The following is a 12,500-nucleotide window of genomic DNA, read 5'->3' on the forward strand; positions in this document are numbered from 1 at the left end:
AGGCTAACATAGTTCCAATCTACAAAAGTGGCAGCAGGGAAGACCCCCTCAATTATAGACCTGTATCATTGACAAGTGTAATAGTGAAAGTATTGGAAAAGCTAATCAAAACTAAATGGGTAGAATACCTGGAGAGAAATGATATAATATCAGACAGACAGTATGGTTTTCGATCAGGAAGATCCTGTGTATCGAATTTACTCAGTTTCTACGATCGGGCCACAGAGATATTACAGGAAAGAGATGGCTGGGTTGACTGCATCTATCTGGACCTAAAAAAGGCTTTCGACAGAGTTCCACATAAGAGGTTGTTCTGGAAACTGGAAAATATTGGAGGGGTGACAGGTAAGCTTCTATCATGGATGAAAAATTTTCTGACTGATAGAAAAATGAGGGCAGTAATCAGAGGCAATGTATCGGAATGGAGAAATGTCACAAGTGGAGTACCACAGGGTTCAGTTCTTGCACCAGTGATGTTTATTGTGTACATAAATGATCTACCAGTTGGTATACAGAATTATATGAACATGTTTGCTGATGATGCTAAGATAATAGGAAGGATAAGAAATTTAGATGACTGTCATGCCCTTCAAGAAGACCTGGACAAAATAAGTATATGGAGCACCACTTGGCAAATGGAATTTAATGTTAATAAATGTCATGTTATGGAATGTGGAATAGGAGAACATAGACCCCATACAACCTATATATTATGTGAGAAATCTTTAAAGAATTCTGATAAAGAAAGAGATCTAGGAGTGGTTCTAGATAGAAAACTATCACCTGAGGACCACATAAAGAATATTGTGCAAGGAGCCTATGCTATGCTTTCTAACTTCAGAATTGCATTTAAATACATGGATGGCGATATGCTAAAGAAATTGTTCATGACTTTTGTTAGGCCAAAGCTAGAATATGCAGCTGTTGTGTGGTGCCCATATCTTAAGAAGCACATCAACAAACTGGAAAAGGTGCAAAGACATGCTACTAAGTGGCTCCCAGAACTGAAGGGCAAGAGCTACGAGGAGAGGTTAGAAGCATTAAATATGCCAAAACTAGAAGACAGAAGAAAAAGAGGTGATATGATCACTACGTACAAAATAGTAACAGGACTTGATAAAATCGACAGGGAAGACTTCCTGAGACCTGGAACTTCAAGAACAAGAGGTCATAGATTTAAACTAGCTAAACACAGATGCCGAAGAAATATAAGAAAATTCACCTTCGCAAATAGAGTGGTAGACGGTTGGAACAAGTTAAGTGAGAAGGTGGTGGAGGCCAAGACCGTCAGTAGTTTCAAAGCGTTATATGACAAAGAGTGCTGGGAAGACGGGACACCACGAGCGTAGCTCTCATCCTGTAACTACACTTAGGTAATTACACTTAGGTAATTACACACACACACACACACACACACACACACACACACACACACACACACACACACACACACACACACACACACACACACACACACACACACACACATATATAGTATTTTTCGCTCGTTGTTACTGATGGCTCACCACCTGGGCAGTAGGAGAGGTGGAAGGGGTCGCTGGTGCGGTTGTCATCAAGACGGAGCTCGTAGCTTCCAATATGGTTTTCGTTGATGATAAAGAAGGGTAAACCAGAGCAGGTTACATCCGTGTGCACGTTTCCGCTCAATGGCTCATAAGCTGTCAAATGAAGTTGAGTTCTTTTATAAATATTTGCAGCTCGAAAACATTCATATAGGGTCACTCATACAACTTTACCCCCAATCAGAATGCAAATATTGTTTACAAATTAATGATGTATCAATTATATATATATATATATATATATATATATATATATATAGGGGTACCACCACTGGTTTAATTAAAGGGACCCACATCCTCGAAGAAGAAAATAAATATATATATATATATATATATATATATATATATATATTAGTATATTTTGGTAGCAGTCTTTCCTGTAGACATATATTATTAAATATGACCGAAAAAGTAAGATTAATAATTCTAACACGAATTTTCTCAATCTTTCGTACATTACGCTTCACTGTTGGAGGTAAATCAAAAATCACTTCTCCAAAATTCATTTTTATTTCTAGTCTGACGCGACACGGGCGCGTTTCGTAAAACTTATTACATTTTCAAAGACTTCACAAATACACAACTGATTAGAACTTGCGTTTCTCTGATTTTATATCTACATTTGAGTGAGGTGGGAAGGGTGATGTGGCATTAACACAAGACAGAACAATAGGGGATATTAATAGGTATTAATAGAGATATTAATAGTATTAATAGAGGTATTAATAGGTATTAATAGAGATATTACTCTCCTATTAATATCCCCTATTGTTCTGTCTTGTGTTAATGCCACATCACCCTTCCCACCTCACTCAAATGTAGATATAAAATCAGAGAAACGCAAGTTCTAATCAGTTGTGTATTTGTGAAGTCTTTGAAAATGTAATAAGTTTTACGAAACGCGCCCGTGTCGCGTCAGACTAGAAATAAAAATGAATTTTGGAGAAGTGATTTTTGATTTACCTCCAACAGTGAAGCGTAATGTACGAAAGATTGAGAAAATTCGTGTTAGAATTATTAATCTTACTTTTTCGGTCATATTTAATAATATATATATATATATATATATATATATATATATATATATATATAATATATATATATATATATATATATATATATATATATATATATATATATATATATATATATATTATTAAATATGACCGAAAAAGTAAGATTAATAATTCTAACACGAATTTTCTCAATCTTTCGTACATTACGCTTCACTGTTGGAGGTAAATCAAAAATCACTTCTCCAAAATTCATTTTTATTTCTAGTCTGACGCGACACGGGCGCGTTTCGTAAAACTTATTACATTTTCAAAGACTTCACAAATACACAACTGATTAGAACTTGCGTTTCTCTGATTTTATATCTACATTTGAGTGAGGTGGGAAGGGTGATGTGGCATTAACACAAGACAGAACAATAGGGGATATTAATAGGTATTAATAGAGATATTAATAGTATTAATAGAGGTATTAATAGGTATTAATAGAGATATTACTCTCCTATTAATATCCCCTATTGTTCTGTCTTGTGTTAATGCCACATCACCCTTCCCACCTCACTCAAATGTAGATATAAAATCAGAGAAACGCAAGTTCTAATCAGTTGTGTATTTGTGAAGTCTTTGAAAATGTAATAAGTTTTACGAAACGCGCCCGTGTCGCGTCAGACTAGAAATAAAAATGAATTTTGGAGAAGTGATTTTTGATTTACCTCCAACAGTGAAGCGTAATGTACGAAAGATTGAGAAAATTCGTGTTAGAATTATTAATCTTACTTTTTCGGTCATATTTAATAATATATATATATATATATATATATATATATATATATATATATATATATATATGCAAACAAGCCTGAATGGTCCCCAGGACTATATACAACTGAAAACTCACACCCCAGAAGTGACTCGAACCCATACTCCCACAACTGGTATGTACAGGGACGCCTTAATCCGCTTGACCATCACGACCGGACAAAAGGAAGTGATAGCCGAGGCTATATGAACCACTTCCCCGCCGGCACTCGGATGGTAATCTTGGGCATAGCATTTTATCAAATCACCTCATTCTTTGGGGAACACGTGAGGAACACAAATGCAAACAAGCCTGAATGGTCCCCAGGACTATATACAACTGAAAACTCACACCCCAGAAGTGACTCGAACCCATACTCCCACAACTGGTATGTACAGGGACGCCTTAATCCGCTTGACCATCACGACCGGACAAAAGGAAGTGATAGCCGGGGCTATATGAACCACTTCCCCGCCGGCACTCGGATGGTAATCTTGGGCATAGCATTTTATCAAATCACCTCATTCTTTGGGGAACACGTGAGGAACACAAATGCAAACAAGCCTGAATGGTCCCCAGGACTATATACAACTGAAAACTCACACCCCAGAAGTGACTCGAACCCATACTCCCACAACTGGTATGTACAGGGACGCCTTAATCCGCTTGACCATCACGACCGGACAAAAGGAAGTGATAGCCGAGGCTATATGAACCACTTCCCCGCCGGCACTCGGATGGTAATCTTGGGCATAGCATTTTATCAAATCACCTCATTCTTTGGGGAACACGTGAGGAACACAAATGCAAACAAGCCTGAATGGTCCCCAGGACTATATACAACTGAAAACTCACACCCCAGAAGTGACTCGAACCCATACTCCCACAACTGGTATGTACAGGGACGCCTTAATCCGCTTGACCATCACGACCGGACAAAAGGAAGTGATAGCCGAGGCTATATGAACCACTTCCCCGCCATTCAGGCTTGTTTGCATTTGTGTTCCTCACGTGTTCCCCAAAGAATGAGGTGATTTGATAAAATGCTATGCCCAAGATTACCATCCGAGTGCCGGCGGGGAAGTGGTTCATATAGCCTCGGCTATCACTTCCTTTTGTCCGGTCGTGATGGTCAAGCGGATTAAGGCGTCCCTGTACATACCAGTTGTGGGAGTATGGGTTCGAGTCACTTCTGGGGTGTGAGTTTTCAGTTGTATATAGTCCTGGGGACCATTCAGGCTTGTTTGCATTTGTGTTCCTCACGTGTTCCCCAAAGAATGAGGTGATTTGATAAAATGCTATGCCCAAGATTACCATCCGAGTGCCGGCGGGGAAGTGGTTCATATAGCCTCGGCTATCACTTCCTTTTGTCCGGTCGTGATGGTCAAGCGGATTAAGGCGTCCCTGTACATACCAGTTGTGGGAGTATGGGTTCGAGTCACTTCTGGGGTGTGAGTTTTCAGTTATATATATATATATATATATATATATATATATATAATATATATATATATATATATATATATATATATATATATATATATATATATATATATATATATTATTAAATATGACCGAAAAAGTAAGATTAATAATTCTAACACGAATTTTCTCAATCTTTCGTACATTACGCTTCACTGTTGGAGGTAAATCAAAAATCACTTCTCCAAAATTCATTTTTATTTCTAGTCTGACGCGACACGGGCGCGTTTCGTAAAACTTATTACATTTTCAAAGACTTCACAAATACACAACTGATTAGAACTTGCGTTTCTCTGATTTTATATCTACATTTGAGTGAGGTGGGAAGGGTGATGTGGCATTAACACAAGACAGAACAATAGGGGATATTAATAGGTATTAATAGAGATATTAATAGTATTAATAGAGGTATTAATAGGTATTAATAGAGATATTACTCTCCTATTAATATCCCCTATTGTTCTGTCTTGTGTTAATGCCACATCACCCTTCCCACCTCACTCAAATGTAGATATAAAATCAGAGAAACGCAAGTTCTAATCAGTTGTGTATTTGTGAAGTCTTTGAAAATGTAATAAGTTTTACGAAACGCGCCCGTGTCGCGTCAGACTAGAAATAAAAATGAATTTTGGAGAAGTGATTTTTGATTTACCTCCAACAGTGAAGCGTAATGTACGAAAGATTGAGAAAATTCGTGTTAGAATTATTAATCTTACTTTTTCGGTCATATTTAATAATATATATATATATATATATATATATATATATATATATATATATATATATATATATATATATATATATATATATATATATATATATATATATATATATATATATATATATATATATATAAAACTGTTGTGCAACATTTGCACGAAATCTGATTTAATGAATTATAGTGCAGCAGCAACTTTGTAATTATTATACATGTCTAAATATTAATTTCAACTCAGATATTTTAAATTTATTCTCAAATTACAAAGAGGAGCTTTACATATGATAACTGAATTAACATGAAATGAAGATATTTAGATACAAACTGAGAACAGAATAAATACAAATGTTATGATGCGTTGAATGTAACTGAAATGCTAAACACAATTTTGAATTGATTTAAGAACATAAAACATGCAGAATAAAACTACCCAAATTTATTCTACCCAAATTATATCTATATCTACCCAAATTTATTCATATATTTCACTTGAGCAGTAGGAGGCTCGAACCGTCAACCCCACAGGAGTGACTCAACAGCTCTACCACTGCACTCTTTGACAGCCACGATACAAAAGATTTCATAGCATCAATCCGCTACCCAACTAAAATTATATACCTTCGCCGGCTGCTACTAAGTACACAGGAATTAGTGATCCACGCCAACGTCATATAAATTGTCAACAACACTACCGTGGAAATCAACAACTTATGTATAAGAAAGACAACCACTCACAAGCCTGTGTTCTCCTCAATGTGTATCTCTACCATTCTCTAATATTTCCTTCCTTATTAATAGTCAGACAATTTTAACAGATTATCCTATAATGATCTGTAACATTCACGTATCCAAATTTGTTCTCATTATTATTTATTAAAATAAAATGGAAGATATTCGTATTATTATTAGTTTTCAAACAAAATGGACAAATTCAATTTGTTGAGCAACTTAATACATGATAAGAGAGCCAGTGTTGAGTATAATATTTAGTTTGTGGTAAAACACTTGTATGATGCCTCTCCTGCAGTGAGACACTTGTATGATGCCTCTCCTGCAGTGAGACACTTGTATGATGCCTCTCCTGCAGTGAGACACTTGTATGATGCCTCTCCTGCAGTGAGACACTTGTATGATGCCTCTCCTGCAGTGAGACACTTGTATGATGCCTCTCCTGCAGTGAGACACTTGTATGATGCCTCTCCTGCAGTGAAACACTTGTATAAGGCCTCTCCTGCAGTGAAACACTTGTATAAGGCCTCTCCTGCAGTGGAACACTTGTATAAGGCCTCTCCTGCAGTGAAACACTTGTATAAGGCCTCTCCTGCAGTGAAACACACGTGGTACAAACTGTGCCTCGTCATAATGGCTTATGGAACACAATCTGGCGGGTGTGAAACGAAGCTCTACTTACCTGAGCATTTTCCCTCTGAAGAACAGTTATAAACCAAGTGTTGTTGGAAGAAAAATTGAAAGCCCTTGCCAGCCAGAGGTTTACCATCACTGTAGATGGCGAGGCAGAACGTATCGTGATCTGTGGCGCACTCCGGCACACATTCAGTCTGATTACCATTATCCTCTAAGACAATTGCGAGTGGAGTCTGATTGGCACTTGAACACACAAACAGAGCTGTGGGCAGAAACAAAGACCAGTATTTTGTTCAGGTAAATCATCCCGGACGCTTCTTCAATGCCACAACGTACAAAACACGGGGAAACTATGACTCTCAAATCTAACCTAACCAACCTATGCATAGAAAACGTGTCTATTTTACCAAGCCGCTACTTTTCATAGTAACCTCCCCCCCACCCCCCCCCCCCCACCTCTCACTCCTCATTTGGAACGTAGTGGACCATAACGTACAAAATGAGACGTGTTTGATGAGAGGACAGGTTGGATAAATTATGTTCTGGACAAGAGCCACACAGGACAAAACTGGCCTTGCCAAAGGACTGAAACAGAAGGAAATGAACCTTACGTTAAGGGGACGTACAGCATTAAAAATTAAAACATTGGCATCCTGAATGATATATTGGTTGTGTTGGCAGTTTTGTGACACAGACGGTGCTAAGCAGTCTTCCTAACCCCAGCTTGGTGCCAGCTTGTTACTTCCGTACTTCACGTGGTAGAGCAGAGTTGAATGAGATCCCAGCCACTACTAGCTCGGCTCTCGGGTGTTACCGGTTTTAAGGAATTAGTAACGGCGAGCTTTTATGGTAGACAATTAGGCCAGTCAGAAGAAAACTCAGGTGAAGGATAACGAGGGATTACTGTAGAACTTGCCTGCCACTGACCAACACCACATGACTCCCGACTTTGAAAGCTGTTTAAAAACGTGCTCCGGAGCCCATCCAAGACATTCTCTAACTGACTGAGGGAGGTTTAGCCTCTTCTCCCCAGAGCCATCTGACCAGCCCGCCTGTTGCGTGGGGCCAAGGTAGGAACACTAGCCAGCCCATAATCTGGTGATCTGGCGTGGGGAAATTGTAATTTCCCGTGGACCAGCAGTATACTGGGTTAAGTTTAGCAAACTGTAGAGTAGTATATAGTTTGTTGGTGCCATTTTCATTTCTCTTTTTCTAAAAATATCTACTCAGGTAGATCCCCATCTTAGGTGTTCTGTACTCATGTTAATACATCGACTTACCTACTCTCCCATCTCCCATGTGCCAATTGGCAAGGTTAATTATTTTCAATATTTTGTAACCCGCCCCCCCTGCCACTGTACCTAGTCTGTAGTGATTGGCTACTTGTTATGTGTACTTATAGCTCCACCCTCACCCTATCTCCCAGGGTCCTCACTCCCTCATCAAACACATTATAGATACATTAACAAGAAGTGCTGCAACACAATATATCTTACACTTAGTAAGATTTAAAGTAGTGTAATAAGTATTGAGAGGTAGTGATTAAACAAGTGTAATTGTTCTCAGGTTGTGGTTGACTTCAATGTGTTTCGTAAAGGCGGATTACTATTGGGTTAACCAAAGACTGTGGTTAGCGCTCGGAGGTCTAACAAACAGTGTATTCGTGGATTATTTGATAGAATAAGTTATTATTTATTAGTGAGGAAAATAATTTCCTTGGATAAACTCAATGGTTAAGATATAGAGGACGTCTTATCAGCGGCCCGTCTTGGGAGAGTGAGGGAGTGAGAAGTTGTTTCATGATGCAGGCTCTCACTCCAGGGCGTTCTGGCCAGGGTCCCCCAACGTCAAGAACCTGTCGTCCTAAAGTGCCCTATCCTAACCTACCAGAGGATCCACCAACAGAAAACGGAAAAGAATGTCAAATTCGCGATCCGCTTCCATTTTCTTGTAATCACAGTTTTTAACCTTAAGTAAAATATACGTCAAAATGCGACGTGCTATAAAGGGGACAGGTTGGTCACTCACCGCCATCCTTGCCATCAATGATCATTTCTCATATCACCATAAATATAGTAAAGCAAATAAGACAGTTTTAAAATTTGCAACATTTAAGGTTTGAAATGTTGTAAAGCAAGTTGTTACTTTACTCAATACCTGTTATTAAGGTATTGGGCAATCAAAAGATTGCGCAATATGTGGAAAGATTTATATCACTCTGAGGCAGAATGTTCAAGAGTTCCGAGATATGATATCTAACTCTGCTCTTATCAATCTGTTAACTGAAGACCACCACCAGCTTCCTTGTCGCTATCTGCCTGACATTTCCTCCCTCAAGATTAACAACTCTATTGTCATCCTCCCTTCAAGCAAAGGCAATTGGGTGGTCGTCCTTGATTACCCTCAATCAAGGTAAGCAAAATTGTTTAATAAGTATAAAAGTTTTAATTAAATTAAACAAATAATTAAAAATTATTTAAAAAAAATGGAAAACTATTTAAATGAAAAAAATACTAAAAATATATAAAATAACGCTCTTTGACTTTGGGACACAAGCTCCTCTGGTTTCTCATCCTTTGGAGTTACATGAGAAGCAAACTACAACTGCCTAAGAATGTGTTGCAAGTGATCCTTTACTAGGTCAAGACAACACATAATTGCGCTAATTGACCTAGTTTGATACTGAGTGAAATTATTATATTTTGAAGTAATGAATGTTGTTTCCAGAAGTCATTAAAGTTATGTTATTTGGTATTTATTTATAGGGGGAGCACAGTTATATGTAAACGTGTTTTCAGATTTATTTTCCTCTGTATTTACATAGAAACATTCCAAAGAAAAAGGTAAGATAAAGTACTTATCAGGAGAAAGCACTATTACGACTGTGTAGATCTTGGAAGGGACATGAAGACAAGGATCTAGGACAGGACGAAGGAGAGGAATAGTGCCCAACCACTTGGACGGTCGGGGACTGAACTAAAGAATATAGTTAACTCACTCTCGCGAGTAATAACAATAATAATATAAAAGCAACTTATCACTTGGATAATTTTACGGTAATATGCAGAACTTAAAGACTAGCATATAGTATAACAGCCACTTTCCACTAACATAACTTAATATGCATAATGCAACTAGCTTGCTCTAAGATAGTAAATAAAGCAACTAGCTTGCTCTAAGATAGTAAATAAAGCAACTAACTTGCTCTAATATAGTAAATAAAGCAACTAGCTTGCTCTAAGATAGTAAATAAAGCAACTAACTTGCTCTAATATAGTAAATAAAGCAACTAGCTTGCTCTAAGATAGTAAATAAAGCAACTAACTTGCTCTAATATAGTAAATAAAGCAACTAACTTGCTCGAAGATAGTAAATAAAGCAACTAGCTTGCTCTAAGATAGTAAATAAAGCCACTAACTTGCTCTAATATAGTAAATAAAGCAACTAGCTTGCTCTAAGATAGTAAATAAAGCAACTAACTTGCTCTAAGATAGTAAATAAAGCAACTGGCTTGCTCTAAGATATTAAATAAAGCAACTAACTTGCTCTAAGATAGTAAATAAAGCAACTAACTTGCTCTAAGATAGTAAATAAAGCAACTAGCTTGCTCTAAGATAGTAAATAAAGCCACTAACTTGCTCTAAGATAGTAAATAAAGCAACTAACTTGCTCTAAGATAGTAAATAAAGCAACTAACTTGCTCTAAGATAGTAAATAAAGCAACTAGCTTGCTCTAAGATAGTAAATAAAGCCACTAACTTGCTCTAAGATAGTAAATAAAGCCACTAACTTGCTCTAAGATAGTAAATAAAGCCACTAACTTGCTCTAAGATAGTAAATAAAGCAACTAACTTGCTCTAAGATAGTAAATAAAGCAACTAACTTGCTCTAAGATAGTAAATAAAGCAACTAACTTGCTCTAAGATAGTAAAACATGCAGCTAACTTGCTCTAAGATAGTAAAACATGCAGCTAACTTGCTCTAAGATAGTAAAACATGCAGCTAACTTGCTCTAAGATAGTAAAACATGCAGCTAACTTGTTCTAAGATAGTAAAACATGCAGCTAACTTGCTCTAAGATAGTAAAACATGCAGCTAACTTGCTCTAAGATAGTAAAACATGCAGCTAACTTGCTCTAAGATAGTAAAACATGCAGCTAACTTGCTCTAAGATAGTAAAACATGCAGCTAACTTGCTCTAAGATAGTAAAACATGCAGCTAACTTGCTCTAAGATAGTAAAACATTCAGCTAACTTGCTCTAAGATAGTAAAACATGCAGCTAACTTGCTCTAAGATAGTAAAACATGCAGCTAACTTGCTCTAAGATAGTAAAACATTCAGCTAACTTGCTCTAAGATAGTAAAACATGCAGCTAACTTGCTCTAAGATAGTAAAACATGCAGCTAACTTGCTCTAAGATAGTAAAACATGCAGCTAACTTGCTCTAAGATAGTAAAACATGCAGCTAACTTGCTCTAAGATAGTAAAACATGCAGCTAACTTGCTCTAAGATAGTAAAACATGCAGCTAACTTGCTAAGATAGTAAAACATGCAGCTAACTTGCTAAGATAGTAAAACATGCAGATAACTTGCTCTAAGATAGTAAAACATGCAGCTAACTTGCTCTAAGATAGTAAATAAAGCAACTAGCTTGCTCTAAGATAGTAAATAAAGCAACTAACTTGCTCTAAGATAGTAAAACATGCAGCTAACTTGCTCTAAGATAGTAAAACATGCAGCTAACTTGCTCTAAGATAGTAAAACATGCAGCTAACTTGCTAAGATAGTAAAACATTCAGCTAACTTGCTAGGATAGTAAAACATTCGGCTAACTTGCTAAGATAGTAAAACATGCAGCTAACTTGCTCTAAGATAGTAAATAAAGCAACTAGCTTGCTCTAAGATAGTAAATAAAGCAACTAACTTGCTCTAAGATAGTAAATAAAGCAACTAACTTGCTCTAAGATAGTAAATAAAGCAACTAGCTTGCTCTAAGATAGTAAAACATGCAGCTAACTTGCTAAGATAGTAAAACATGCAGCTAACTTGCTAATATTGTAAAACTATGCAAGTAACTTGCTAAAGAAATAAAAAGAGCACAACTTACCGGAAATTATAATAAAATAATAACAATTTGATCTCGTTGACCGCCACTTCATTTTCAATTTTTTATTCGATCTGTTGAATGATATAAATTAGTTTTATATGCTTATAAAAACACGGAGTAGAAATTATTACAATTAATAGAACAAATAACATCATTGTACTTAAGATAAAATACTCAAAACAGTTAACAAAAAATTAGGGAGAAATAGGAGCGGGGAGAATGTTATATGGAAAGACAACTAATATTTTTCTACTCACAAAGTACATCATTGAGAACAGAAAAAAGTAAATCACTTAGAGATGAAGAGGCTTTAAAGATTCATCAAAGGCGTCATTTTATACAGAGAGTTGTTGTTGTTTTTACAACATGCAACACTATAACATTGTGTTGCTCAAGCTGGAGATTGTGGTTTTATTAAGGATGGTGTTGT

General features: G+C 36.7%; 1 protein-coding gene across 2 annotated transcripts in view; it reads right to left on the reverse strand.

Moving 5' to 3' along the window:
• The window catches only part of LOC138364894 (uncharacterized), a 110,550-nt gene that overhangs the window by 74,507 nt on the left and 23,543 nt on the right, over window positions 1–12,500 (reverse strand). Inside the window, exons 2-4 of one of the 2 annotated variants that reach the window (XM_069324953.1) lie at window positions 12,071–12,141; window positions 7,007–7,222; window positions 1,530–1,679 (exon numbers count right to left, since the gene is read on the reverse strand). In XM_069324953.1, coding sequence (XP_069181054.1) covers window positions 1,530–1,679; window positions 7,007–7,222; window positions 12,071–12,141 — 437 coding nt within the window. Of the gene's footprint in view, window positions 1–1,526; window positions 1,680–7,006; window positions 7,223–12,070; window positions 12,142–12,500 lie in introns of both variants that reach the window. The other variant, XM_069324952.1, reaches the window with a different exon arrangement.

Source organism: Procambarus clarkii, chromosome 15, assembly GCF_040958095.1.
Source record: "Procambarus clarkii isolate CNS0578487 chromosome 15, FALCON_Pclarkii_2.0, whole genome shotgun sequence".
Classification (NCBI taxonomy): Eukaryota; Metazoa; Arthropoda; class Malacostraca; order Decapoda; family Cambaridae; genus Procambarus; species Procambarus clarkii.